The 26,888-nt window shown below is 40.5% G+C and overlaps 1 protein-coding gene across 7 annotated transcripts in view; it reads right to left on the reverse strand.

Moving 5' to 3' along the window:
* Positions 1-26,888, reverse strand: part of iqsec1b (IQ motif and Sec7 domain ArfGEF 1b) — a 248,642-nt gene that overhangs the window by 69,518 nt on the left and 152,236 nt on the right. Inside the window, exon 1 of one of the 7 annotated variants that reach the window (XM_026169053.1) lies at positions 859-1,997. The exons of the other annotated variants lie outside the window; for them this stretch is intronic. Within the exon in view, the coding sequence (XP_026024838.1) occupies positions 859-935 (77 nt within the window). The 5' untranslated portion in view covers positions 936-1,997. Of the gene's footprint in view, positions 1-858; positions 1,998-26,888 lie in introns of those variants that run through there. 7 annotated transcript variants of the gene reach the window in all.

Raw genomic sequence — 26,888 nt, forward strand, 5'->3', positions numbered from 1 at the left:
ATAGAGAGAGAGGTCCAACAGGACTTAAAGTTATCATGGAAACAAATAATTGGCATAAAGAAATAGTTTTTTCTTCATAATGTAGACATTAAACTAAAGCAAAAAATAGTGATCAAAATAATCTGATTATATTCTTTTAATTCAATAGCTCTATAAAGTTGTTTTCCACACTGTAGCCTCCAGGGTGTGATATGGATTTCCAGCGGAGTACTACAGCTTCCCAGATTGACTGTACAGCTGCTGATGTGTGAATTCTCTAAAATTCTACTTTAACCAGCAGGAATTAATAAGTGTTTTTGTACAAACTCTTTAAAATGTGTTTATATAAAGTACATGAAGGTAAACATGGATATTGTTGTACAAACTCAGAAAAAATATAAACAACAACAAACAACAACAAAAGACCCCCATCTGGATGCAATACTGGGGCTGGACAAAGGACCACAGAGCACGTGCCTCCTCATGCTGCCTGAGCCGATGGGACCACACATACAATAGACTGAATACTGCGCTGGAGCTTGTCCGAGGCAAACCACAACAATAGCTCTTCCATTCAGAGCAGCTGACCTCGCTGACACGTGGGTCCTTTGTCCCCGTTTCATCCTCTCTCGACATAAAAAAAGCAGAGAGGGTGAAAAGTGTCCGCTGTCTGTCAGCCACGACTGGGTCAAACATGACACTTTGTGTTCATGTGGGAATTAAAATGGGAACTAAAAGACTACATATATGATTGCATTTCCGCAAGAGGAACTGACGTGATGTGACAAAACATTCTTTCTTTTAGTAAGCTGGCTTTTTCCCTAGTCATGCAAAATGTGAGATTCTGAAGTCTCTTAATGAACACAGCGAGCATCTTACCTTTTATAGAAACCGTGCAGAGGCTGTAGACACAGGAACTGCCAGTAGTCCAAACAAAAAGCTTTGAACTTCAACATTTTGTCAGCCAGTTAAAAAGGCTTAGACTAAAAATGTCATTCTGCATGGAAAAAAAGAACTTGCTTAAAAAGAATGGCTTACATTTAGAGGAACAAAACAAATCATGCACAGTTCAGACTGCATGTCAAAAACACTGACACCCCACATGGTACAATCCCATCTCAGCGTCTGCCTGTGTGTCTCTGGGCCACATGGAGGGGGTTGAACCTGCATCCCTCTGCTGCTGCTGCCTTTGTTAACGCTGAGCGGTCGCCTGCAGTCCTGTGCTATATGTCCAGTTATAAGCTCCTTTTGGTGTGATAGAGATGTCAAAGACCAGACACCGTGGATCTGTCTGGGGTTCCTGAGCAAAAGGTTCACCTTGGCAATCTTATGGTGGATTCAACCTACTCCGTCCCACCATGCTCAATCTTTTCAAGTTAATCAATAGCAGAGATGGTCTCAGTTTCCATCATTGCTGCTCCTCAGAGTTGAGTTACAGCTGCTCCTATTGTCTAAGCAGCCACACTGACAAGGTCTGACTCTGCTGCGCCTCGCTGGGCCAACAAAGCACACAAAGGCCTCCCTCGGCGACCGTATCAATTAGGCTTTATCAGATGCTGCACAGCCTGCACCAGCCCAGCCTGCTCAGGGAGAGGCTAATCAGCAGCAGCACATGGTGCGCAGAGGGGCGAGGCAAGTACCCATGAGGGCCAACCTCAATCACGTTTTGTACACATAAAGCCTGAGCTGGTTGCCAAGACAACTCCAAACACAGGATTTACAGAAAGTAATGGACCCTTGATGTGAATCTTTCTCACTGAATGAAGATGAGAGGTGAGGGTCAATTTCAAGAGTTCTCAGAAGCCTTCCAAGAACAAAAATCCCCAACCAAACAAAACACGCTCCAACATCAAAAACGTCTTATGTACAAATTATTAAAATGATGCCAAAAAAAGAGAACAGACGATTCACGTGCATGAATGAATTAATGACGAATACAGGAACACCGTCACTAGCTTATCATAACGTGTTCTTCCAAGTACAAATCTACAACCTGCAACGGATCATGGTGTTCACATATCACCATTTTTACTCCACAAGTTTTACTTGGAAAAAGAAAAACATACTTTCATAATAATCAAAGAGATGATAAGTGAATCAGTTTTATCGTAACCAGTGTAAACAAGTCCCATGATCACTCTGTTTAATACAGATATCCCTGTTGGATGGGCGGTGTTGCTCTCTGCCATGATGATTCAGCTGTCAGTAGCATCCTGTCAGCCAGGTTTAAGACAATCACTGCTACAGCTTTCAGCTCCATCGGCTCACAGAGCCACAGAGTGGGCTGGGTGGGGAGCCACACGGAACGATACGGCAATTATTCAGCCGGGCAAACAGCTTTGAAGTGAGAACAGACAGCATTTTGTAAAAGGCTGCGAGTCAGAGAAAAGTTTACAGTAATGAACAGTACACTGAAGTATGATGCTGCAAACTCAAAATGCAATCCTATTCTGTGTGTTATGTGGATGAGCCAGTTGTTAAAGGCCTACACTAATAACACTAATGACTTATATGAAGTCTTTGGTAATTATACAGCATTATACTAGAATAGAAGCACCAAGTGAACAAACCGGCCAGCTAAGCTTGACAGAAATGTTAAAGGGGCTCCCAGTGAATTTCTTCCTCTCTTTAATAAAACTGAGAGATTTACAAATGATTAAATAAGAACTTCATGACATCCAGGCTTTGGACAAATGTAACTTTTACACAGATGCCTATGGTGTCATCACCCTCCTGAATTTTGACTGTTTTCAGTGCACTACTGTAAACATAATTTTACATGTTAATTAATAAAATAATATGCACTGAAAGCTTTTTAAAAAATGAAATCCCCTTCATATTGGCTCCCAGTAATTTGGCCCACTGCCTAACATTCACTGACTTGTTCACTTTGCAAAGGTAAACTAAAAGCATTTTGTTAACTTTGCTACCTTACTGTTGAATGTTTTGTGTTACTGCATATTGTTAACCAGCAAGCATGTCCGTGTGAGCCCACAGTGGGCAGGTGTGAGGCTGTGTGGAGCACAGCTCCTATGGGCAAATCCATAACTGGCTTGCCAACAGAATGTGGCACCGATTTTGGGTCCATGTGAGGCTCATGAGCCAATGCAGTTTTGCCTTTATGGGGCCTAATGGGGGAATCCTGTGGGCCCTACACTATTGTGCTTCACAGAACCTCACAGAAAACCCATGTGGGGATAATGCAGGCTACCTCATGTGGGGCCTATAGCAGTTTTGCCCATTTGGGTCGTGAAGTGGGAATTTTGTTGGTAGGATTACTCACAGAAAAAACATGTGGTGCCAATGAAGGCAACCTTATAAGGGGTCCACAGCAGTTTTGCCATTTTGAGCCTCAGTGCCAATCTGTGGGCACACCACACTTGCCCTTATTAGACCTGCCCACACAAAATCCAAACAAGAGCCCCTATGGGCTTGCATGAATCTGGTTAAATCATGATCACACATGATCGACTCCTTTAAAAGTTCATTTTTAAAGCCCCTTGCAGCTTCATCTTTGTGGCAGTACCAGCCAATTGGAATATTAAGATACTATCTTCCATCACCATAGTGACAGATATAAAATAGCTTTTCAAAACGCTGAACCTGATGTGTTAGTTTTCAAAAGTCTACAGTCACACTGCAATGTGCTATCTGAAATGCGTGTTTGAATTCAGGCACTAACAACACTGCAGTAAATGTCCCTGTTTTATTCAAGGCCACCAGAGGTCAGGTCATGGACTGAGCCACACACGTTCCTCTCAGCTTATTAAGGAGCAGTGAGGGGGGTGGTGGGTGGGGGTATGGGAGCAGCACATTATTGAGAGGTGTGATGCAGTCAGATGGGAGCTCATCTATCATGTGGTTTCTAGAGCCTGAAGTGTGTAAGCAGACAAAGTGAGATGTCACAATGACCATTCACCTCTCACAAGGCGTAGACAATAGAAATCCCACACCAGCGTTCGTAATTATTCATACATAGTATGTAAAAATACAGACTTCTGTATAACTCATGTTTTTGGATATGTGATGCTAATCTCACAGCCTGACATCTTCTATCAGTGAATATGTTCCAGTAGTGAAGGATAGAAAGTAGATTCTGCTGCATTAGCTTAACTGGTTAACTCCTGAACCCAGCAGAAAGCTGGAGTAAAATGAGCTGGAGGAAAGCATTATGGTAATAACTGCAGATTCCATTTGGCACCTGGGGAAGGACAAGCCCTTCACTCCAGCTGAGCTTCTTTAGTTCACAGGCTTTAGCTGTCTCGGAAACAACAAACCCAACGCTACAACACCAGGTGTACCTCCGGCAGGCCATGAACAACAAGCAATATGGGTATCCTATTCACTGTGTAATGTACATAAAGACTGCCACAATACACTTGAAATTCATGGAAACCACAGAGTAAAACGCACAGTGGCTAATGTCACACTTTTAAAAGGAAATTCTGGTAGTTGTCCACCAAATTCATGATTTCAAAATCATTCTATGACTAATTTGGTCTGAGGGTTTTTGAAATGACACACTACAAAGTAGTTTCTTTTTTATTTTGTGTCCACAACCAAAAACAATATCATGACTACCTCCAAGAAAAGACAAGTGTGAGGTGTTTTCCCCTTTTACTGACAGGCTTTTCATCCCAGCTTAAAGAGTGACTCTATGCAGCACATCTACCCACTTCTGGACGCAGATGTACTGCATAAACCATAAAATAGCATCCCCCCCACTTTTAATATGCAGTATGTAAAATCTCATTTTCATACCCCTCTCAATTTAAGTTCATAATCCTACAGTGGTCACTATAGGACAAACAGCTGTGGCTGCCATCCATGTGTAGGCTGTCCACTGTTCACTGTTTAATGTGGCTGCGGTGGCAATATGCAGAGTGTCCACATCTATTTGTGAAAATTGAAGTTTGATATGAGACAATGAGCCAGTGAAGCTCATTTCTGACCAAGTAAAGTGATGCTGAGGTGAGTTGTTGAGGATAGCTTGAACTTTTCTGTTGGTACGTGCTGCTGTTTTTGCCACTGTTGCAGCTAACAGGCATTAGCGAAACATTGTTGGACTGAATACTGAATACTGAATACTGAATACTGAATACTGAATTGCTTAAAGATTGGAAATCATGTTTTGAAGAATCATCCAAACTGAAAGTAAAAATCACTTTTTGTCTTTTACCAACGTGCATAGCAATGCAGCTCAGTTCTGCAAAGCTGATTTCTAATTGAATCTGACAATATTAGAAAGATTGGGGGTTTGTCCTCCAGGTTCTCTTTCCACATGAATAAAAGTATTTTTATTTCAAACTGCAATCCCTGCTGGATAGAACGTCATGGCAACAAAACTCTAAAGCATTAGTTCAAAGTGGCAACCACATGATGCCTACAGAAAAACGAAACATAACAGGAGTAAGACGCTTTATTCAGCACCTCCCCGGCCAGTGAAAAGCTTGTTAGGCTGCTGCTTGATGAGTGCTTTAAGCTCCTCCCCAAGAAATATCATTATTGAAATTCTGTCAACATTACACAGAAGAAGGCTGAGAAAGGCAATGAAGAAAGGCAAAGTCACAGTTTGTCGAATCTGTTGTGCTGCCACTCCAGCAGGAGCTGGGTATTGGAAAAATACAGTAGTTTTTATTTCCTTAAAAAAAGCAAAACAACAACAAAAAAACCTCTGGCAAAAACCCTCTCCTAGCTGTCATACTATTCTGCTCACTCATTTGGCAGAACAGATCCTATTATCTTGTTTATCCTCATGGAAATTTAACGGTTTACCACGTGGTGTACATTTTCTCAGCAAATGCAGGTCTGAGACAGCCAGTGAGAAGTGCTGCGGGTGACTTTAGAGGGAGTCTGAAATTTGCACGATATGATCAAAATACGAGTTTGATGCCTTGTTCCCCCTGCATGAGAGGAAACATCTTTACAGGCATGACTGAGGAAGCATGAGGGGGAAAAGCCACATTTGTGCCATTATCTCAGGGCAGCACCTCAACTCTGACCTGCTCTCCTCGGAGTTCATTAAAGAAGTCATTTGCTGGCATAATAGGATTCCTTATCCGATACGAGGTTTCCTCCCCGTTCACCCGCTGTGCTCGAATGCTGTGATAATTCCTCAAGAAGAACACGCAGCTCTCTCTACAGAGTGATAAACAGTCAACGCTGGCATTATCATTATCTCTACGGTCTGACACCAACAAAGGTGGCCCACGGCGTCCCTGCTCGGCCATAACAGCCCCCGCGAGCCTGTCGGTACCCAGGGGACCGCTGCCTGTGTAATTGCAGCTATTGTGAGGCCAGCTGAGGTCTGAGAAGGAGTGATGAGCAGAAAGATGAGAAGGTTATGTTGTGAAGGCAGATTACCTTCACGCGTGGCTCTCACTAGGCACTGATTGATGGCTATTTGCCTCAGCTTTAGCACAGGATCTGCCACAGGATAAAGCTCTTTTCCTTATGACTTCTAGGACTGACTGAACAAAGCTTTGGATGACACTCTTTCTTGAGTATGGCTTGAAATCCTGATACAATCCATCATATATCACATGCAACGAAGAAAGTTCAGAACTGTCTAAACCACCACACTAAAACATCTCTGGAATAGAAAACATTCAGATTCTATCTAGCACAGAAAGTCTCGTTTGCCTTTATCAATAATGGCTAGGCCAAATATTAAGAGCTTATATCAAATAAAAGTTGTAGCTAGCAAGTAAATCCTGCAGCCGTCGCTTTCGCTTGATGTTGTTTGACATTTCAAGCTCAATAGAAAAGGCTGACTCATTTTGTCCCATTTCCATCCTGACACCAGGGTTAACCCTGTGAGCACTCCGACTGATTGCAGTGAAGATGGGGTTACATGTTTTTATTTCTGCTTTAATGCAATTTCTATAATGTAATTACATTTCCAGCTTATTATTCTAAATCATATTGATTGATATTAGTACCGTGGTTAGCACTGTTGAATCACAACATGAAGGTCTTACTAAGTTTGCATGCTCTCCTCTTGGCGAGTGGGGTTGGGTTAATTAGTGAGTCTAAATTGCTCATAGGTGTGAACGTTAATGGTTCTATAGACAGACTAGCGACCTGTCCAGGGTGTATTCTGCCTCCCACCCCATGCCAACGGAGATAGACTCCAGCACCCCCCAAGAGCCTCAACTGAAGAAGCAGAAAAAGATGGATGGACTTAGTATAATTTATTTTTTTGTATTTGAATTTTATTCACTATTGGTAATATATGAGCATCTCCAACATTGTATAATGGAGACCTGTAAACAGCTGCTGAAGGATAAGCTTAGAAAGTCTCAGCAGCTACAACATCAAATATGAAAGTGAACATATGAATTATAAGAGTTAAAAGTACCAAGACTGATTTCTACAAGCTCTAAATAATAAACTTGAGTGAAACAGAGCTTTTTAAGGTATTTATTTTAGATACTGCAGAGGATTACCCAAAGGCAGACTGCATTATCTGTATTTTTTAGCTATTGTATGGCAGTTTCTTTTTTGGGTGAAGAAAAAGGGAGAAATCCCACAGAGACAAGAGCGAGGGAATTGGCTATGAGCAATATCTAAAGCTGGAAGCCTGACAAAAAGAGTGTCTCTGTGAAGTCAGAGTAGTGTGTTCCTGGTGTGTGGGACCCCCCCCTGAGCAGCTCAGTTACCACTCCAGGTGATACATAACACTCAAAGGATGCTTGTATAGTGGTGCTTCAGGATTTCAGAGCTATTAATTAGGAAAATATTGTTTGTGAAACTAAAATGCCACAGAGCATGTGGACCTGGCATCAGTGTAGTAGTTCAACAAGTGAAACATCTCAGAAACAATGCTTTTATCTAACCGTAGATAAAAGCGTGATGGGCTTGTTGGGAAAGAAAACAAAACTTGGTTCCTTGTCGTGAATTGCTGGTTTAGACCACAAGTCACAATGTAACATGTAACTGTATGGAAATGATTCGCTGTCATCTCCCAGAGTCCAAGACACCTTCTTGAAAACTCAACCCTCACCCTGGCTCCTCCAACAGAAAGACCAACACCAAAAAACAGCTCTTCATCTGATGCAATTGAATTGAATGTTTCAAAAGAAATAGCACTTTATTTATTTATTTATTTATTTATTTTTTACCCCAAACAGGTCATAGTTCCTAAAACATGACAGCAGACATTTTATAAGAGTAGAAAAAAATATGTAAATAATGAAAATAATTACTGTTACACTCGAACAGAACAGATGACGTGTTAATTACAGCAGAAATACACCAGCTTTTACTACTGAAAGCCAAAATGTCTGCTTTGATAAAAGCCTTTTCAAATTAGCTTCTTATCAATGCTTCATTATCTTTTGTATTCAATATCAACATGGTTATCAACTAAATGCTAAATTAATGTACTGGAGAGCAGAGTCTGATGTTTGACGGTGAATGTTTACTGGCCAAATAAAGTATAATTAAAATACACAGCTCCTAGTCTATATTAGGATCAGTTTGCCATAATTAAATGATCAGACTGTTTTCACCCCCATCTTTCAGGCACAAATAATACAAATATATCAAAACATAAATTACGCTACATGTTTGAAAACTGGAAATCTGACTGAGTGTATTTTCCAAACGCTTCAGGAGGAAACTGGCTAATCTCACTTGTTGTTTGGCCAACTGTGTCCTGAAGCTCTGTGTGTTTGCTACCTTTTATGCCTTTGGGTGTCTAGCTCCGGGATTACACAACTTTGGTTTAGCACCACAAATAAATATACTGGGAAGATGCAACCTTTAAAGATCTAACTCTGCACTCCTCAAGACTCTCTTTTAATCAGTAAGTGGAGCAGATAACACTGTTAATGCCCGAGGCAGTCCTCAGTCAGCATTAGGGAGCATCTGTGGCTCTCTCCCAGACTGTCCTTATCTCCATCGACCGCTGCAGCTTCCCAGTCCTCTGGACTGGGGATTAATATGCTCTCGGGTGAACATTAGCAAAGCCTTAGAGCTGTGCTCCACCTAGTGGATTCCTGCCCTAAAGACTTACACTGGTGGGTAAACATCAACAGAGGTGTCCTCACACATGCTAGTGTGTTTCACCTCATGTGAGCTTACTTCACTGAGATGTGGCTGCTAAAAATCACAGACAGACTGTTTCCTCATGAGAATGCGCCTTGCTTGAATGATGGCATTAACTCATAATTATACTGTAATTAAGAGTAAGTGACACATGAGCAGTACAATCATTGGATACAGGGTGGTTAAATATACAGTGTTATTGCGTTTTTTGGGGTCAAACCTTGCATGACTATACATGTTATAGCCCTTGTTTCCGTTTCTATTAATTAAAAGTGTTTACCTTTTGTTTGTGTACAGCAGTGCAGTAGTTAAGTAGTCATTACAGTCGCCTAATAACAAGAAGGTTCTGGGCTCAAATGTTTTCCCTCTTATTGCATGAATTCTTGTAGACTTCGTCCTACAGTGCAAAGACATCCATGTTCGGGTAATGCACAACGCTAAATTGGCCAGGTGTGACAGTGAGCATGAATACTTGTCTGTCTGCGTTAGCCCTGTGATGGACTGGTGGGCGGCCAGTGGTCCAGTGTGTCCCCTGCATCTCGCCCTGTGGCAGCAGGGATATGCTTCATTCTCCTGAAACCCTGAACTGAACAAGCTGTTAAGAAAAGTCTTGTCCAGTAGAGCACAATGTTCATATTGTTCAATATCAAGTAAAAAGATGATCTAAACATAATGATAAAGATCTCAAGATTTTGCTTAGAAAATTCAAAATGTTACTTTTTTATAATCAGCAAAGTAAAAAATAAATAAAACATTTCCATGCTTCAACATATTAAAGGATAATTCTGTTATTTCTCAGGTTGATTTATCCCTGTGCTAACTTTTCACTCTTCAACTCTCTTAGCTATTTGGGAAAATTAGGAGTTGCACAAAACAAACATAGAAAAAACAACACAGAACAGTGTATATTGGGACAACAAGGACAAAGCCCCCGTGGTTTAAAAAATGTTTTTGAGTCTAACTAAAAATAAACACAGGAATTAGACACCTTGTCGAGCCATTTGCTCACTGCATTAGGGATCTCCATCTGGGGATATTTGCCTCATGATCTAATCACCGCACATATCCATCCATGCATGACAGTTTGTTTACATGTGAGAATGACTTTCTGGAGAATTAATGACTGTAGGTAATGGTCAATTACCATGTGGAGCATTTTGAGGCCGGTCATAGGTCATTTCAGTTTAATGGATGACTGTGTTTATTTGGAGACAGAAGTAAGAAGACAACAGGATGCCTCGAAACACAGTGTAGATCAGTATAGTGCTCACGGTCTGGGAAGAGAAAGAACAACTTGTACAAAAAAGTGATGCTGTGGCTGAACTTGCTATTGCACTTCATGCACAAGGACGAAAAGAAAAACTCAGACTGTAACACTGGAATATAACCACACTTGGTATTGGCTCTCACTGCTGTATCATATCACTTCCTGTTGTGGTCTACATATGCCTTATCAAAGCACACCTTCTTCTGCAGGGGTGCACATAAGTGGTGCGGACCACTTATGTGCACTTAGGTGCGCATTCGCTGTCAAAATAAAAGACGCGCACCAGATAAAAAATTGCAATGCGCGTTCGCGTACATATAAGGGCAGTGTTTTTGTCCGCTAGAGTGGGATTTTCACAGCATATTCTGCACCACATCTCTGTGCGTTCATCATTTGTTTGAAGCCAGCTCACCTTCTGCAACCACTTTTCCAAGAATGCGCGCTTCTTTTGCTGTTCGGTCTCCTTCTGACATTTCTTTGGAGGTGGAGGAACACCAAAGTAATTTCTTAAAGGAATTTGCTTCTTTGACATCTTTAAGAGTTCTAAAAAAATGTCTGTCCTCCTCCAGAAAATCGTATGTACGCAAACGCACGTAAACAAAGAAAGTAGGAGTGACCCCAGCTTTCTTTTCAGGACTGCAGCCAGGCTGACAGAGTCAAAGCCCTGTTGAGCTTTAGATTTAAACACTAATGACTGCGTGAATTTCTTCAGAAATAACATTTCAAACATTAGAGAAAAAAATATTCACAGCATTCCCACAAAAGTGTCACTAAGTACATCAACTGTTTCTCTCCTATCAATCTTTATGAATTAACGTCTAAATTTTCTCCCTTTAAACCCTCGAAATGTTTTTAGAACCCGTTCCTACCACACTGCTCAAAGAAGGATCTCTATTAACTAATCCTTCAATTTTAAATATAATAAAAGACTATGTAACACAGGCTTTAAAGGTGGCAGTAAGTAAGTAACCATAACTTAGCTCCTTATTTCAGCTGCTCTCTTTAGGGGTTGCAGTGGTGCGTTACCTACCTCCATGTCCCCTATCCCTAGCATCCTCCTCTGTCACACCAACTCTCTACGTATCCCTGTACGTACCACCCTGCCCTAAACCCATAATACAGAAATGTATGAATTTACATTAGTAATAAAAACCAAAGAAAAGTAAAAATGAAGTTAGTTAAAAACAGTCACGTAATATGTGTGTAAGAAAGGAGTACAAACTTCATTAATAAATAGTATGTACACTGTGCATGAAGATATAAAACAAAATATGTTTGGGATCTCAAAATAAAGACTTGTTATGCAGCTTTATAGAGAATAGTAGTAAAAAAAGTGCAGAAACAGCACTGGTGAAGGTTATGAATGATCTTCTTAGACTCATCTTTGTGCTTGTCTTGGTCGACTTTAGTGCGGATGATCTGATATCGTCGTGTCGGTGTTGTTCCCACATCATCATAATAAATGTTGTTCCAGGTTCAACATTGCACGTGACCAATCAGAATGTTGTGATGTCATACTTTTGCAAGCCAAGTGATTCATTCATTTATGAAATTCCAGTGTTGCAAGGACAATATGTATAATGCTTACCGTTTATCAAAGAACAGTATCCTGAAATGCAAAGAACTCAAACTGCTGGATCGGCAGACAGAGGCAAGTTTTTTTTCCCGAAGTCGCAAAAGTATGACGTCTTAACAATGTGATTGGTCACTTGCAATGTTGAACCTGGAACAACATTTATTATGATGATGTGGGAACAACACAACCACGATGATATCAGATCGCAGCATTCCACTGCTGACCACAACATTTCAGTACAGAGATTGGGACACAGTTGGTGATGAAGACAATGGGGAGTCTTTATCACACATGAAATCACACATGCCACAGAGTTTTACACTGGGACCACTAGCATTTACAATATATGCTTCTTTCACAGGAGCTTTTGTGTTGTGTTTAAGTGTTTCCTATCTAACATTCACACTCTGTTTTAGTTTTTTGTTTTTTGCGTCTGTCCTGTGTGCACACCTGTGTGGATGAATGCACTTGTATGTTTAAAAGGTTTCTTCATGTAACGATCTGCTAGAGGGTGCAGGGAGCCACAGCCCCGTCCCCCAGGGAATGAAGCAGGCATGGAGGAGATCCAGGCCCCAGAGTACGAGAGCCCAAGGAGGACCACCGGAGGGGCATCCATGCCATCCTCCTGGGAAGAGCTGAGGAGAGCCCCAGACGAGGGGTCACCCAGCAGCCACGGAGCAGAAGCCAGAGGGGGCTGCAGTGGCGTGCCCGCGGGCTCTGCCGGCAGCCAGCTGTGCCAGAGTGAACCGAGCCGCAGGCCCAGAGGCCAGAGGCCTGAGGACCCCCCACCCCCCCGGAGGAGGCCCAACCGAGCCAAGGGTACCCGGCACCGCCAAGCAGCCACTGGGAGTGAGCCGGTACATACCTGAGCGCCCAGCCCAGACACCAGTTTATTCTCCACCTCTCCTATGTCTCACCCCCACCTGCAGAGTGAACTTCTGCAAGCATGTAACACCTCCCTACCAGCTGAAGCATCCCAGAACCCCACGCCCCTCACGGGTTTAAATTTCTCTTTTACTATGGATTTAATTTGTTGATATTCTAGAAATCTTTTCTTGTTGATCATATATTGTATAACTACTCTGTCGGAATAAAGTCTGTTCCTTCTAATATATGTTCCAAGTATTTCATTCCTTTACAATTTTCCAATCTGGAAAATTAAATCATGTTATTGTTTTGTAATATGTCAGGGTTATTCCAGATAGGTGTACACCACATTCCAAATTATTATGCAAATTGTGTTTAAGTGTCATAAAGATTAAATAAGTTGTTTTTCATTCAAAACCATGGATGGAATTGTGTCTCATGACTCTTTGTATCACTGAAATCAATCTCGGACACCTATGATCACTAGTTTGCCAGGTGAGCCCAATTAAAGGAAAAACTACTAAAGAAGAATGTTTCACATTATTAAGCTGACCACCATTTTCAAGCAATATAGGAAAGAAAAATGATCTCTCTGCTGCTGAAAAGCGTGAAATAGTTGAATGCCTTGGACATGCAATGAAAACCTCAGGTATTTCACGAAAATTTAAGCGTGATCACCATAATGTTAAGAGATTTGTGGCTGAGCACACACGTGTTCGTGCAGATAAAGGCACAATGATGAAGGTTTCTGCCAGACAAATACATCAGATTAAGAGAGGAGCTGCTAAAAGGCTATAACAAAGCAGCAAACAGATATTTGAAGCTGCTGGTGCCTCTGGAGCCCTGCGAACATCAAGGTGTATATCCTCCAGGGACTTGCAGTTGTGCATAAACCCTCTATTCGGCCACCCCTAACAAGCAGAAACAGCTGCAGTGGGCCCAGAACTACATGAAGACTAATTTTCAAACAGTCTTGTTAACTGATGAGTGCAGTGCAACCCTGAATGGTCCAGATGGATGCAGTGGAGTCAGGTTTTGAGTCACGGGGAGAGAGCTGGTCGTCCCCTTTAGGGTTCCTGAAGGTGTGGAAAGTACCATCTGAAAGATGTAATTGTGGGAAAAATCTATTTCCTGCTGGTGAGAATAGTGGAGTATGTGGAGTTTCTGACTGACCACGTTCTTTCATTGGTAGAAAGAGAAGAACTGTGCCTTCTGCAACACAACTATCTTCATGCAAGACAATGCACCATCTCATGCTACAAGGAATACCTCTACATCATTGGAGTTCACATCCAAACAGCAGCTCTGGGAGGGTATTCTGACATCCTGCAAAGACATTTAAGTAGAAACCTTCCAAAAACTTACAAGTTCCATGGATGCAAGAATTGTAAAACTGCTATCAAATAAGGGGTCCTATGTTAATATATAACTTGGATTGAAATAGCTTTTGATTTCAGTGAAATTGATCTACTAATGCTGCAAATTCAACAAATGACCATTTTCAATTCTCTACAACCTATAAAATCTTTTGAAACTGTGTGTGCGTAATAATTTGGAACAGTGCATTTTAAGTTTTTTATTTTTGAAAAACATACTGTTTTCATTGGGAGTTTTGTTCAGTAACATTTGAATTGTACTCTATTGGTAGATGACTCGAAAATTATGCCGAATGTCATTTGAATCGTCTATTTAGGAAAAACCGAGAAAAATATCATTTGCATAATAATTTGGAATGCGGTGTACGTTTGCATGGGATTAATGAAGACTCCGTAATTTTTAGAAACTCCCACCATGCTGTCAGAGGAGAGCTGATGTTAGTGCTTTTAAAGCATTCATGTCGTTTGATGTTTAAGCTGATAAATGGTAGGTCTGAAATCTCTAGATTATTGCATAGTGCCTGTTCTACATCTGACCAAGGCTCATCTAAGCGTGTATGTTTTAACCATCCTGAGATGAACTGAAGCCTGCTGGCTAAGAAGTATTGTTGAACGTTAGGCAGATCTAGTCCATTTTCACCCTGTTTAATACATCAGAGAGTAACGGGGTTCAGTATCCAATCCAAGGCAGACTGTAACTGCCAGGGATCAAACCACCATCCTTCCAATTAGTGCCGAACCGCTCTTCCTCCTGAGCTACAGCCACCCCAGGTGGGTCAAAGGTTGCAATAACTGCTTTGACAAGTAGCTCAAGTAGAATGGAAAAAACTCTATATAAGAACCACTTCATTTACAATTTACCAAGTAAAATGTTTTAAAAAAATACTTCATACATTTTCAGTGCTACGCAAATGATACCCAAGTTTATTTACCCACAAAGCCAGAGAACTAGTTAAACTACAGGCATGTCTCAGAGACATAAAGGCCAGAATGAGCTCTAATTTCCTACTTTTAAATTGAACCAAAAATGATACTCTTTCATTCTGCCCTAAAAATCTTTGAACATGGTGTTTAACATTCTAACTTGCTGTGGATAACATTACTTTGACTTCCAGTAACACTGTGAAAAATCTTAGAGTCATTCAACCAAACATTACCAGTTCAGCCCTGGAAGACTGATGAGTAGGTGCCAAGCAGGACGACAGCCAAAGACAGATGGAAGGTCCCACACACTGTTCCTGGAGGGCTGCACTGAGCGATGCTAACTTTTTGGACTGTCCATGAGCCACATCTACAGAGCTGGAGAAGAGTCTCTTTGTTGTTCTTCAGCTTGTCCTCTTTATGGTGAGTGATCACATGATTAGTTCTTTTTTTGTAGATTTTTGCAGACCTTTTGTGGTATCTAAATTTAAAGTTGCACGTGCCTCCTAAGCCTTTGGCACCAAGCATCAGCCAAGTCGAGCACAGTGATGCAGTGGTTCACACTCTGCCTTACAGCAAGAGGTTTCTGGTTTTGAGCTGAATGAGACCTTTCTCTGTAGAGTTTTTACAGCTTCCCGTGCCACACAGTTGCTTAAAGTACATAGAACTAAGTACTAAATGTGGCTAAAGGGAGTTGATATTTTGAAATACTCTTTTCTGTTAATTAAGGTCGTTGTCATGTCACGTTGACAGCTTGGGGGACTTGGGCAATAATTTTTAAAAGAAAACTTAAGATTTTCTTTTTTTTTCTATTTTAAATGGAAAATGAGGGAGTAAAAATGTGATATAGAAATTAACAATGAATTCATAGCATCATCTATAGATTTATATTACAATATTAATGTATGTTTGCCATAAAATGCGATGTTAGACCTGGAATTCTCTACAGACATTCCAGGGTGTCTCAGCATGTCATTTGAGATTCACTGCTAAGGCTGCTATCAGGCTGCAGATCACATCATTTTTATCGATTTGGATGAAAATGAGCTGTGAAATTGTGTTCCGAGCAGAGATAAAGTAACCATCTGGCGTGACTCGCTGCGTTTTTGTTGCCTCAGGCAGGTAGAACTGGGGCCTCGGTCTTTGAAGTATTTGTGTGTGGCAAGTGTGTCAGTGCATTGCCACAAACAAGATGAAAGGTGAAGCAAAATGTCAGCAGTGCCTGTATTCACACTGTCATTAGTTTAATACTGTACTGTACTTGTTAAATCTTAAAAGCGTGACACTTAAAAAAAAAAGACATATAATGGATTAGATCAGGTTTATTACAGTAAGATTCATGCTAAGAGGTTTTTAGTTAAATATATATCGAAAAACTCATCAATTTGTACTATTTAATTATTGCCTTTTAAAGACTGCTCAGAATGACCTTTGAATGGTTACTTTTCTCACAAATTTCTTCTCAGCATGGTCAGCATGATGGGTGCAGCATTGATCTTGTTTTACTAATCTATATTGTACCAAGAACCACTTGGCAGTTATCAGATGTTATCAGTCTAGCCCAGAAAATGTCAAGTTCTTTATAAGTCCTCTTTCAGAAACCAACAAATGCTCCGATAACATTGCCTTCCCATATTTATTTTACATAGAGTTCAGATAGAACATACATGTCAGCTGCTAGAAATCTGTGAGAATCAAGCCTTGTGTGGTGGAACTTCTAATGGACTTTTTGGAGTTAACGCTGGTATTTATAAAGATTTCTATATTTGCAAGAGGAGCACAAATGGTCAGATCTGATGAAGCCTTAGGGAGTGACGACCGGCTTTGTCATGAGTGTTTTGTCATTAGAATGCAAAAGCTTGCAAAAGGCAGCTGGTTGTCCAGAGTGCAAAGGTATACTATCGTCCTTATTTGAAAGGTAAAGTTAAAAGGCCAACATTAAGATTTATATTTCAACATGTTATTCATTGATATTCCATCTGAGTGTACACTAATATTATCAAAAGTTTTCACTCATCTACCTTCACACTAATATGAACCTGAGTGGCCTCCTATGCTTAATCCATAGGGTTTAACATGATTCTGGCCCGCACTTTGCAGCTATAATGGCTTCAGCTCTTCTGGGGAAGCTTTCCACGAGGTTTAGAAGTGTGTTTATAGGAATATGAATGCCTGTCTTGTCATCTCTGCTCTCATTTATTCCAAATGTGTTCTATTTAGTTGTCAAGTTCTTCCACACTAAAGACATCATCCATGTCTTTATGGACCTTACTTTGTGCACTAGTGGGCAGAGATGTTGGAACAGAAAGGGCCCATCCCAAAATTGTTCCCACAAAAGTTGGGAGCATGAATTATTCCATAATGTCTTGGTGTGCTGAAGCATTAAGAGCTCATTTCACTGGAACTGAGGGTCGAAGCCCAACTCCTGAAAAACAACCCCACACCATAATAACCCCCCGTCTTTTTTACTTGGGGCAATGCAGTCAGAAGAGTGACGTTCTCCTGGAAAGTGCCAAGGAGACATCAGAGCAGAGTCATCCCTGAATGAGTGACTGTTGTTCCCAATCACTTCCACTTTGTTATAATACAGCTGACTAGGGCTGGGCCATATTATACCGTTCACGGTAATACCGGTATAATGTTAGGCAACGATAGGAAAATGAAATATCACGATAGAATATGAGTAAAACGCGCATGCGCAGTGCCTTTGTTTTCATACGCACATGGCCGATTGTTGAGTGAAACAGATGAACCAGAATTGGTTTGTAAAAATGGTGCAACTTAAGTGATGTGGAACTGGTTTGGTGTTTGTCCGTCAGATACACGACAAAGCACATTTTTTTGCAGAACATGCAAGCGGCCGTCGTTATTGTCGGACTAAGATGCTCTTAAATCTGGGAGTAATCTGGGTCCTAAACTCCGTATACTTCAGGTCAAACGAACACTGCAGCATCACTGAGCGTTAAAAACTGTCTAAATTCTTTCATCTTTAATAAAACGATCAGCATTGCTGCTTTACCAGGTGTAACTATAAAGTTTAACTTCCAGGCATCCATGAAAACAAAAGTTATTACATTTAACGGAGTTAGAAGTTAGCAGGAAGCTAGCGGAAGTTAGCTCGCTAGTTTCGCTAGTTACCTAAGCATGATATAGCATGTTCTGACTGAGAGATTTCTGAAAAAATTCAAACGTACAGCTCTGCTATCACTTCCAACATAAATGAAGATAGGAAACTAAACAGCAGTGATGTTTGTAGGGTTACTGAAGTTGGGCTAGCTGGTATATAATGATGTGCTACGTAATCGCTAGCGACACAGCTATGTTAGCATAACATAAACAGTGAAGCTGGAGGACGAACACTAACACTTTTCCACTTATAAAAGTTAACGTGAAGGTTCCTGATAGTTAGAGACAAATGCAATCGCACGGCAGGATGCTGTAAACGGACCAAACTTCGGTCAGGAGAACAACTGAGATAATCCATCCACAATACGAGGTTAGTCATTAATATACTGCAACAACATGGGAATAGAGCAGCTGCCAGAGAATTCAACATTAATGAATCAATGGTACAGAAGTGGAGGAAGCAAGAAGAATGAGTTTAATAAAGTTTGATTTATCTGACTGCTTTGTTTCGCTTAATGTGCCTTATAATCCCGTGCACCTTATGGTCCAAAAAATACGTACTGCACGCTGCAGTTTAATGTTGCAAAGCACCTCTTTTTAACTTCAGTGGATATTATACATGGTTATGCTCAGGATATGTCAGCCCATTTCTACTGGAAATGCCTTTTGGTTAAACTTTCAGCAAGGAATTAGCATTTGCACTGTTACATTTTTATAAAGCTTTAATATACATAAAACCAGCTTCTTATTTAAGTGAAAATAAATGGAAGGTTGTCTTTTTGCGCTAGTAATGTTGTGGAGTTGTATTTTGTCTCGCATCAATTATATCGTCAGTTATATCGTTATCGCAAATTTTCAAATATATATCGTGATAAATGTTTTTGGCCATATCGCCCTGCTCTACAGCTGACTGTGGAATATTTAGTAGCGAGGAAGTTTTACGACTGGACTTGTTGCGCAGGTGGCATCCTATCACAGTACAACACTGGAAATCAGTGAGCTCCTGAGAGCGATCTGTTTTTTCATTAATGTTCCTGATTGCTCAGGATCACACATCATGAAGACTAGCATGAAGTCCTCTTAACATCTTTTCTGTTACTTAAGTCATTCAAAACTGAAAAATGTTTATTGTCATTGTAAAAGAAATATACAATGAAATTAAGTTGCACTTGAGAGCTGTACTCAATAAATTTAAAAAAATTAAAAAAACTATTAGTGTTTATTATTTAAGAAACCGGGATCCTTAATTTTGCAAATTACCAATGCTATAAATAGACACAATAGCTTTGTTTGAGGATGACTTTAAACTGACACACTAACCATTTTTTCAGTGGTGGTACATTTATTTTTTTAAAAGGGAAATAATGGAAAAAAATGATGGGTGCAGCATTGATCTTGTAAAAGACTTCCTGATTAAACGATGGCAGCTGTTTGCCATAAAAGCTCAGCAACGGTTGTTATTTGGTGCAATTATGTTATGCAATCGTTTATGTCTGCAAGTCAAGTTCATGGGTACTTTTCCACATTGATTTTAAACAGTGTTATACAAAGGTGCAGGAAAAAAGGGTAAAAAGAATTATTGACCATATTTTATGCTGTTGAAAGAGACTCAATAAACTGATCTGATGGACTCTCTAAAGCTGGTGTTGGACAGGCAGATGTTATCTTAGTTAAGAACCCCCCCCCCATTCCACTCCATGACGTACTGGGCAGTCCCAGGAGCATTTACAGTGAAAGACTGAGATTACACAAATGCACCACTGAATGATCATTCCTGCCTGTGGCCATCTCTCTGTCCAAATCCTCCATCTAGAGCATAAGTACACACTGCAGTAGTTGCACACCGTTAATACTGGCACATCAGAGAAAAGAGCAAAGCCAGTTTGATAAGAAGGTACCTGAATTTCAACTTTATCTACATGCAGTTTTGTGTAATATGTTGGGATATTTGTATATTAGAGCTATTTGGACAGGAGTAAGCGATGAGGTAAAATGTTGTAGAACCACAAAGTTTGCCTAAAGACCTCTACACATTGGTTCAGCATGTGTGAAAGTTCATTGCAAGTCTACATAGATCACACAGGTCAATGAAAGGATATCTACCGGTTAGTAGACTGGTTCCTGCTGGTTAGTAGACATAGGCCATGCCAGCAGTCACACTGATAATTGAACGATTTCTCTTAATACTAAATGTTCCACAGTAAGAAAAACAGCAGCTAGAGGCTTTAGCTCTCAGAGCCCTCTCCTGTGGAACCAGCTCTGAGTTTGAGTTGAGGATGCAGACACTCTCTCCTCCACAAAATTGTGTTAAGACTCAATCTTAAGAAACGTATAAGACTGCAGTTTGATTAGGTGGCCTTAAACAGTCCTGTAGTTATATAACTCTATGCCAAGACTGCTGGAGGACCTCTGCTGAACCGAGCCCATCAGCCAGCTTGTGTCTTTCTGCAAATATCTCTTTATGTGGATCTGTAGCTACTGATGCTCTGCTTGCTCAATGTTAAATATCTGTTATTTCTAAAATTTCTTTCTTTTTCTTTCTTCTTTAAACCTCCACAACTAATTCTGCTTCTTTTAGTGCTAATGGAGACTTTATCCTCTCCACTGTGCCAAGTGCTGCTTCTCTCTGTAACACTACAAAGTCTTAACCCCAAAATGTAAAGTGCCCCAAAATGACTCATGTTATGGTTTGCTATAAAAGCTAAATTGGGATTGAACTGAATTAAATTGACCTTAACCACCAATTTATTACTGTAATCTGTAATAACGACAAAGGTCCTCTATTTAAAACTAAATACAAATGATTCCCTCGAGCTGAAAGGGCTGCTTTTGAGCCTAAAGATATCATAACAAAATGACCATAAAAGGCATAAAAGGCATAGATCTCCTGCCTGTGCGTTGCACTCCTTTCACAGGTGATATTTTGGCTTTGCAGAGCCATAAAAACACAAGCACAATTGGTAATGGTAAAGAAAACAGCAGCCAGTTTAGGCGATCCACTTCTATGGTGATGTGGCATAACTGAAAAAACGGACTTGCAATCAGTTTTCAGTAAGACATGCTTGCCTCATTCACACAAGCACCTTTTTCTAGGGTTTTTCTATATAAGTGCTTTCTATCTAACATTCACACACTTTCAAACTCTGATGGATGCATCAGGGAGCAACTTAGGGTTAGTATCTTCCTCAAGGATATTTAGCATGCAGACTGGAGCAGCCAGGGCTAGAACCACCAACCATCCGATTAGCAGATAACCTGACTGCTCTACATCCTGAGCTACAGCTACCCCCAGTCAGAAGGATCCTGGCTTGACTGATCTGTGTTGGCATGGTATACATTGACTTTTAAATGTCCCCCATTCCTAATGGCAATTTCAAGAACGCTAGTCTGTCATTTTTCACTTCCTCCTTGGTGAACTTGATATGTTTGTCCACTGAGTTAATTTGATCTGTGAATTGTTGTGAAGGTAATTTTCATACAGGTGTCATCACATACCTGAACCAATGACTCAGTGATATTCCAAGAGAGGACAACAGAGCCATGTCCTCCATATCAAAGTCAGCCACAATAGATGAAGCTGGGGAAGCTGGTCGTGTTGTCATGGGTGGGGTCACCCTACAATCTCTTACAAACTAATCTAATCTATATGGGGCGATCGTGGCTCAAGAGATAGGAGTTCGCCTTGTAATCGGAAGGTTGCCGGTTCGAGCCCCGGCTCGGACAGTCTCGGTCGTTGTGTCCTTGGGCAAGACACTTCACCTGTTGCCTACTGGTGGTGGTCAGAGGGCCCGGTGGCGCCAGTGTCCGGCAGCCTCGCCTCTGTCAGTGCGCCCCAGGGTGGCTGTGGTTACAATGTAGCTTGCCATCACCAGTGTGTGGATGTGTGGGTGGATGACTGGATATGTAAAGCGCTTTGGGGTCCTTAGGGACTAGTGAAGCGCTATATAAATACAGGCCATTTACCATTACCCTTTTCCTGTATTCGCCACCAGGTTCTCATTTCGAGGGCTCATAAGAACTTTTGTCACTAAGAAGAGAAAATTTTCTCATGACAGTCTGTCTGGTCTAGTAATAGCATGCATCTACCCTCTTCTGCCGGAAGGATGATAATGTTGTCCTCACAGAGCGATGTCAGTGTCTTCCTCGCCACAATGCTAATATTCTACGGTAAAGCAATCAGTATGTAAGATTTGACTCTCATCATCCAGTGCTGAACAAACTGGGTGTCATCAGGATTCTACAACACAGAGCGAACACTGTGCCTGCAGACACAATGGTCAGGGAAGCAAGACAACATCATATCAAAAAGGCTTCAAGTAAATGTGGTTAGCCCACTCCATTTCAAAAATTGGTCCAACCTAAGGATCAAGTGTCCATAGGTTGTCCTTAGAACAAACAGAGTAATAGTATAATAGTGTATTGTTGTGAATTATACCAATCGACCAGCTCTCTAAAAAGAAAACTTTAAACCCATAAAATGGAGATGAAAGGGCAATTCAATGATTTAGAAGTCCGTTGATTGGCCCAGAAAACAGGTCTTTGCTCTATAAAAACACTCCTTCCCTGAAGCAAGACGATCGTAGAATTCCTCACTGAAAGACGACAGCAAGAACAATCCCAGATTTCTTCTCAGCACTCTAGCCTAGGTCTGTTGATTTGAGGATTCCCCTAACTTTAGCTAGTAATGACTTCATGAATTGCTTCACAATAAAATTGTAACAAAAAACCCCCAAAACATTTATATATGTACCTTTTAGACCCTATTTCTGTCAGACTGCTCAAATAGTATTTAATACTTAAACCATAAATATGATGAATTTTTATTAATGGTTACGTACCTTACTGTGCTTGTCTTGTTAGAACTCAGTGCCGCATTTAGTACCATTAACCACAAGATTTTACCAGAGAGATTAGAACATACCTTTGGTATCAAATGAATTTTGCCACTGTAGTTTGAATCATATCTATTTCATAGACTCCAGTAGGGATGGGAATCTGAGCAGTCCAATTCCTTGCCCTACAGCTGATTTCAGTTTTTGTGTCAGAGAAGGAAACAGTCTACACTGTCGATATGGACATTACTTTTTAACTGCGCAAAACAATGAGAATGCAATGGTAAAGTGCTGCTCATGCAACTTTGGCTCTTTGCAAGCATCTGCATATACAGCAAGAACCCAGCCATGAACTTAGAGTGATATTAAAGCTGAGTGAATGCTGAACCGAGCCCATCAGCCAGACTCTGAACTTGAACAAACTGATGAGCAGTAAGGCTGCGGCCTCTGTTTCTAGCTGTTCGTGTTTCTTTCGTAGAATCACTGTGGCGATCCCTTTAAAGCCCCTTTGTGCTATTTTTTTTTCTTTGCCTTCTCTGTGTACTACTAATAGAAAGATCATATGTGCATCCTCCTTAGGGTAGGGATTTGTGTTGGTGTGTAGGACTGTATCCTATAGGTTTATACTGTTGAATGGTAATTATCAGACAGTGCCTTTTAGGTCATTTTGAAGAGTAACATGAAAGTAACGTATTACAACAAGTTATTTTCCCCTGGGAATAATTAAGTAATGTAATGCATTACTTTTAAGAAAAGTGTTCTGTGTAATATGCGTAATGATCCCAATGCTGATCACAGGCAAGGGGAAATACATCCAGCATCCACAAACTTTTGACCACACAACATGTAATTAATTTGCACTAATTTAATGTCTTTGATAACTTGGTCTTAAACACCAAAAAGACCAAGGAGATCATTGTAGATTTCCGGAAGAGGGGCCATAACAACCATCTGCCTCTCTTCATTGGCAGTGAGGCGGTGGAGAGGGTGAGCAGTTTTAAATTCTTGGGGGTAACTGTGACCGAGGACCTCAGTTGTACGGAAGGCCCAACAGCGCCTCTACTACCTGAGGAGACTGCGGAGCGCACACATTCCCAGATCTCTGATGTTGAACTTCTACAACTGTGCCATCAGCAGCGTTCTGACGTATGGATTTCTAGTGTGGTTCCCCAGCTGCACCAAGGCCGATCAGCAAGCACTCCAGCGGGTGGTGAAAGAAGCTGGCAGAATTATTGGAACAAGTCTGCCAGAGATCAGTAATATCTTCCCCACTCGCTGTCTGAGGAGGGTGCACAGTATCCTGCGGGACCAACATCACCCTGCGCGCCACCTTTTCCATCTGCTGCCCTCAGGGAGAAGGTACAGGTCTATACAGGCCAGAACATCCAGACTGGCCAACAGCCTGTATCCACAGGCTGTGAGGCTCCTGAACTCTCTGCCCCCCTCTCACGGACAATAACCATATCCAACTTCTTAATAGCAATGAACTGGTCTGCATTGGTGCATCATATCTTTATTCTCTCCCCCCCCCCCTCTTTCTTAAATAGATAACTATCATATCTGATATCATATCTCACAGTACAATAATATTGAATGGGTTGCATTGTTGTATTTTGTCATGTTTCTCAGGTCTTTGTCTGAATTTCTACGAACATTATTGCTAAGGATTGTCTTATTGCATTGGAGTCACACTGGGTTAAATATGTACACTTGGGTTTTAAGGGGTATTTATTATTTTCTTCTTTTTTTGGGGTTGTATGGAAGCCCCAAACGCAATTTCATTGTTCTTGACAATGACAATAAATAAATAAATACTAAATACTAAATACTTTGATACACTGCTTAGAGATGATGGTGACTCTCAAAGTGGAGCCAATGAGAAACCAACGAGAATTGATAAGGAATCGAATCAATAAGTGATATCGATAATGGAATCGGAATCACTAAATTCTTATCAATTCCCATCCAATTTGTTCATGTAAATGGGGAGTCTTTTTCACAAAATTAGTTCCAAAAGATTCTGTCCTGGGACCACTTCTTTTTACATTACGTAAAAATGTAAAAAGATTTCCTAAGGCAATATACATTTTCATTGCTATGTAGATGATACCATGGTTTATCTATCCAAGAAGACAGATGACACACACCAATCTTAAAGACATAAAGGCCTGGATGACCTGCGGCAGAACCCTCCCTGACCCTGGTTCTGCTCGCGGATTCTTCCTGTAAAAAAGGTTTTCTGTTCAAAACGACACCAAGTGTCTCCTTAAATGGTCTTGTTAAACTGTACAATTTATAAGGTTAGGCAAACCTGCAGTCAATTGAGATTGAAAAAGTGACTTGTATGAGTGACATAAAACTGATTCTGTTCATCTGGTTGTAGCATTTTCAGAGGGAACTCAGAAAATGCTACAACCAGATGAACAGAATCAGTTTTCTAGGATCCACTACTAAATCCTCTTTCTGCTTGAAAAACTTAAGCTGATTTGAAATTCATAAATCACAGGTGCAAATTGCAAATGGGATTCTTAGTAACTCTTTAAACAAGGTCTTTTATGATAATTTTTAATACATTATTTGAATGTAAGTGCAACATCAGCAGTTGCAGTGGCACTGCCTGTACCATCCCATTGAAAAATGAAAAGAATTATGTCGAAAATATAATAAATCTAATTAAAATAGTTTTTTTTCCTTTGCTCTATGACTGATGATGACTTTATTGGCTAAATTCTTATTTTAATCCCAAGTTTAATCCTGAGAGCAATAGTAAAAGTGTGTAAACTGTCATCGTTGTATTTTTACTCAGTTGTATATAGTATTTGTATTTGTATTCTATTTTTATCTTATTGTATATTTATTTTATTTTATTCTACTGTATATAGTATTTTATTTTATTCTATTCTGTACAGTTGTGTACTGTATTTATTCTTATTGTATTCTCATTTTTGCCTCATAACTCTTGCACTGTCCACTTCCTGCTGTGACAAAACAAATTTCCCATGTGTGGGACTAATAAAGGTTATCTTATCTTATCTTATCTTAAACTATAGTCACTGATAAAGTAAGAATGTCGGCAATTATCCACTTTCTTACTCTATTATATTAATTATCCTTTACAGATCGATAGCCAGTGAGGATGAGATGGCTGCTGTTTCAAAGTCAAGTCCAATCATTGGTTTTCACATCCACCTTCAAAACACCAAGTAAAATCATACTCAGTTCAAGGCTTCACAACAGTACTGTGTATCTTTGCCTAACAAGGACTACAGCAGCCTATGTCAGGCCATCTGTCAGTCAAAAATATTCACACCATGAATGTACTATAATGGATTAGGCATAGCCACCTAATCTATTCTTTGTTTATCGTTTAAATTTGATAGTTGTTGGTCATTGGGAACGTATAAGGAGTGGCTCACTGGAGTCAACCTCAAGTGGCCAGGAGTAGTACTGCAGTTTTTGGCACTTCTCCATGAGCTTCATTTTTTAGCACCTGGTGCTTTCTGCTTGGCACTCTAATGTCCCATCCATCATTATACTTCAAGTTGAATATGCTGAGCACTCAGCGTGGCCTTCCATTTTTAAGGTAATTCAGGCCAGCAGTGTATTACACAGATGGACTTCATTATAATAGAGCCATCAGCTTTTTCACACCTGCATCTACTTAGTGCATGTAAGGTCATGGAAGTAGGTTTACTTATTCTCTAACACTAAAGCAGACAAGAAAGCCCATGTTTCTCAGCTGGACACGTGAAGGGTATGTTTAGCTGGGGAACTTCAGGAAATCTAGTGACCTTGAGCTTGGTCAGGTCACATGATCATCCATCACAGACGAACAGCTTTGCTGCTGTGCCTTGCTCTAGTGGGAGGGGGGAGGCAGCTTTGGTGTGATAATA

The sequence above is a fragment of the Astatotilapia calliptera genome, chromosome 5 (genome assembly GCF_900246225.1).
Source record: "Astatotilapia calliptera chromosome 5, fAstCal1.2, whole genome shotgun sequence".
NCBI lineage: Eukaryota > Metazoa > Chordata > Actinopteri > Cichliformes > Cichlidae > Astatotilapia > Astatotilapia calliptera.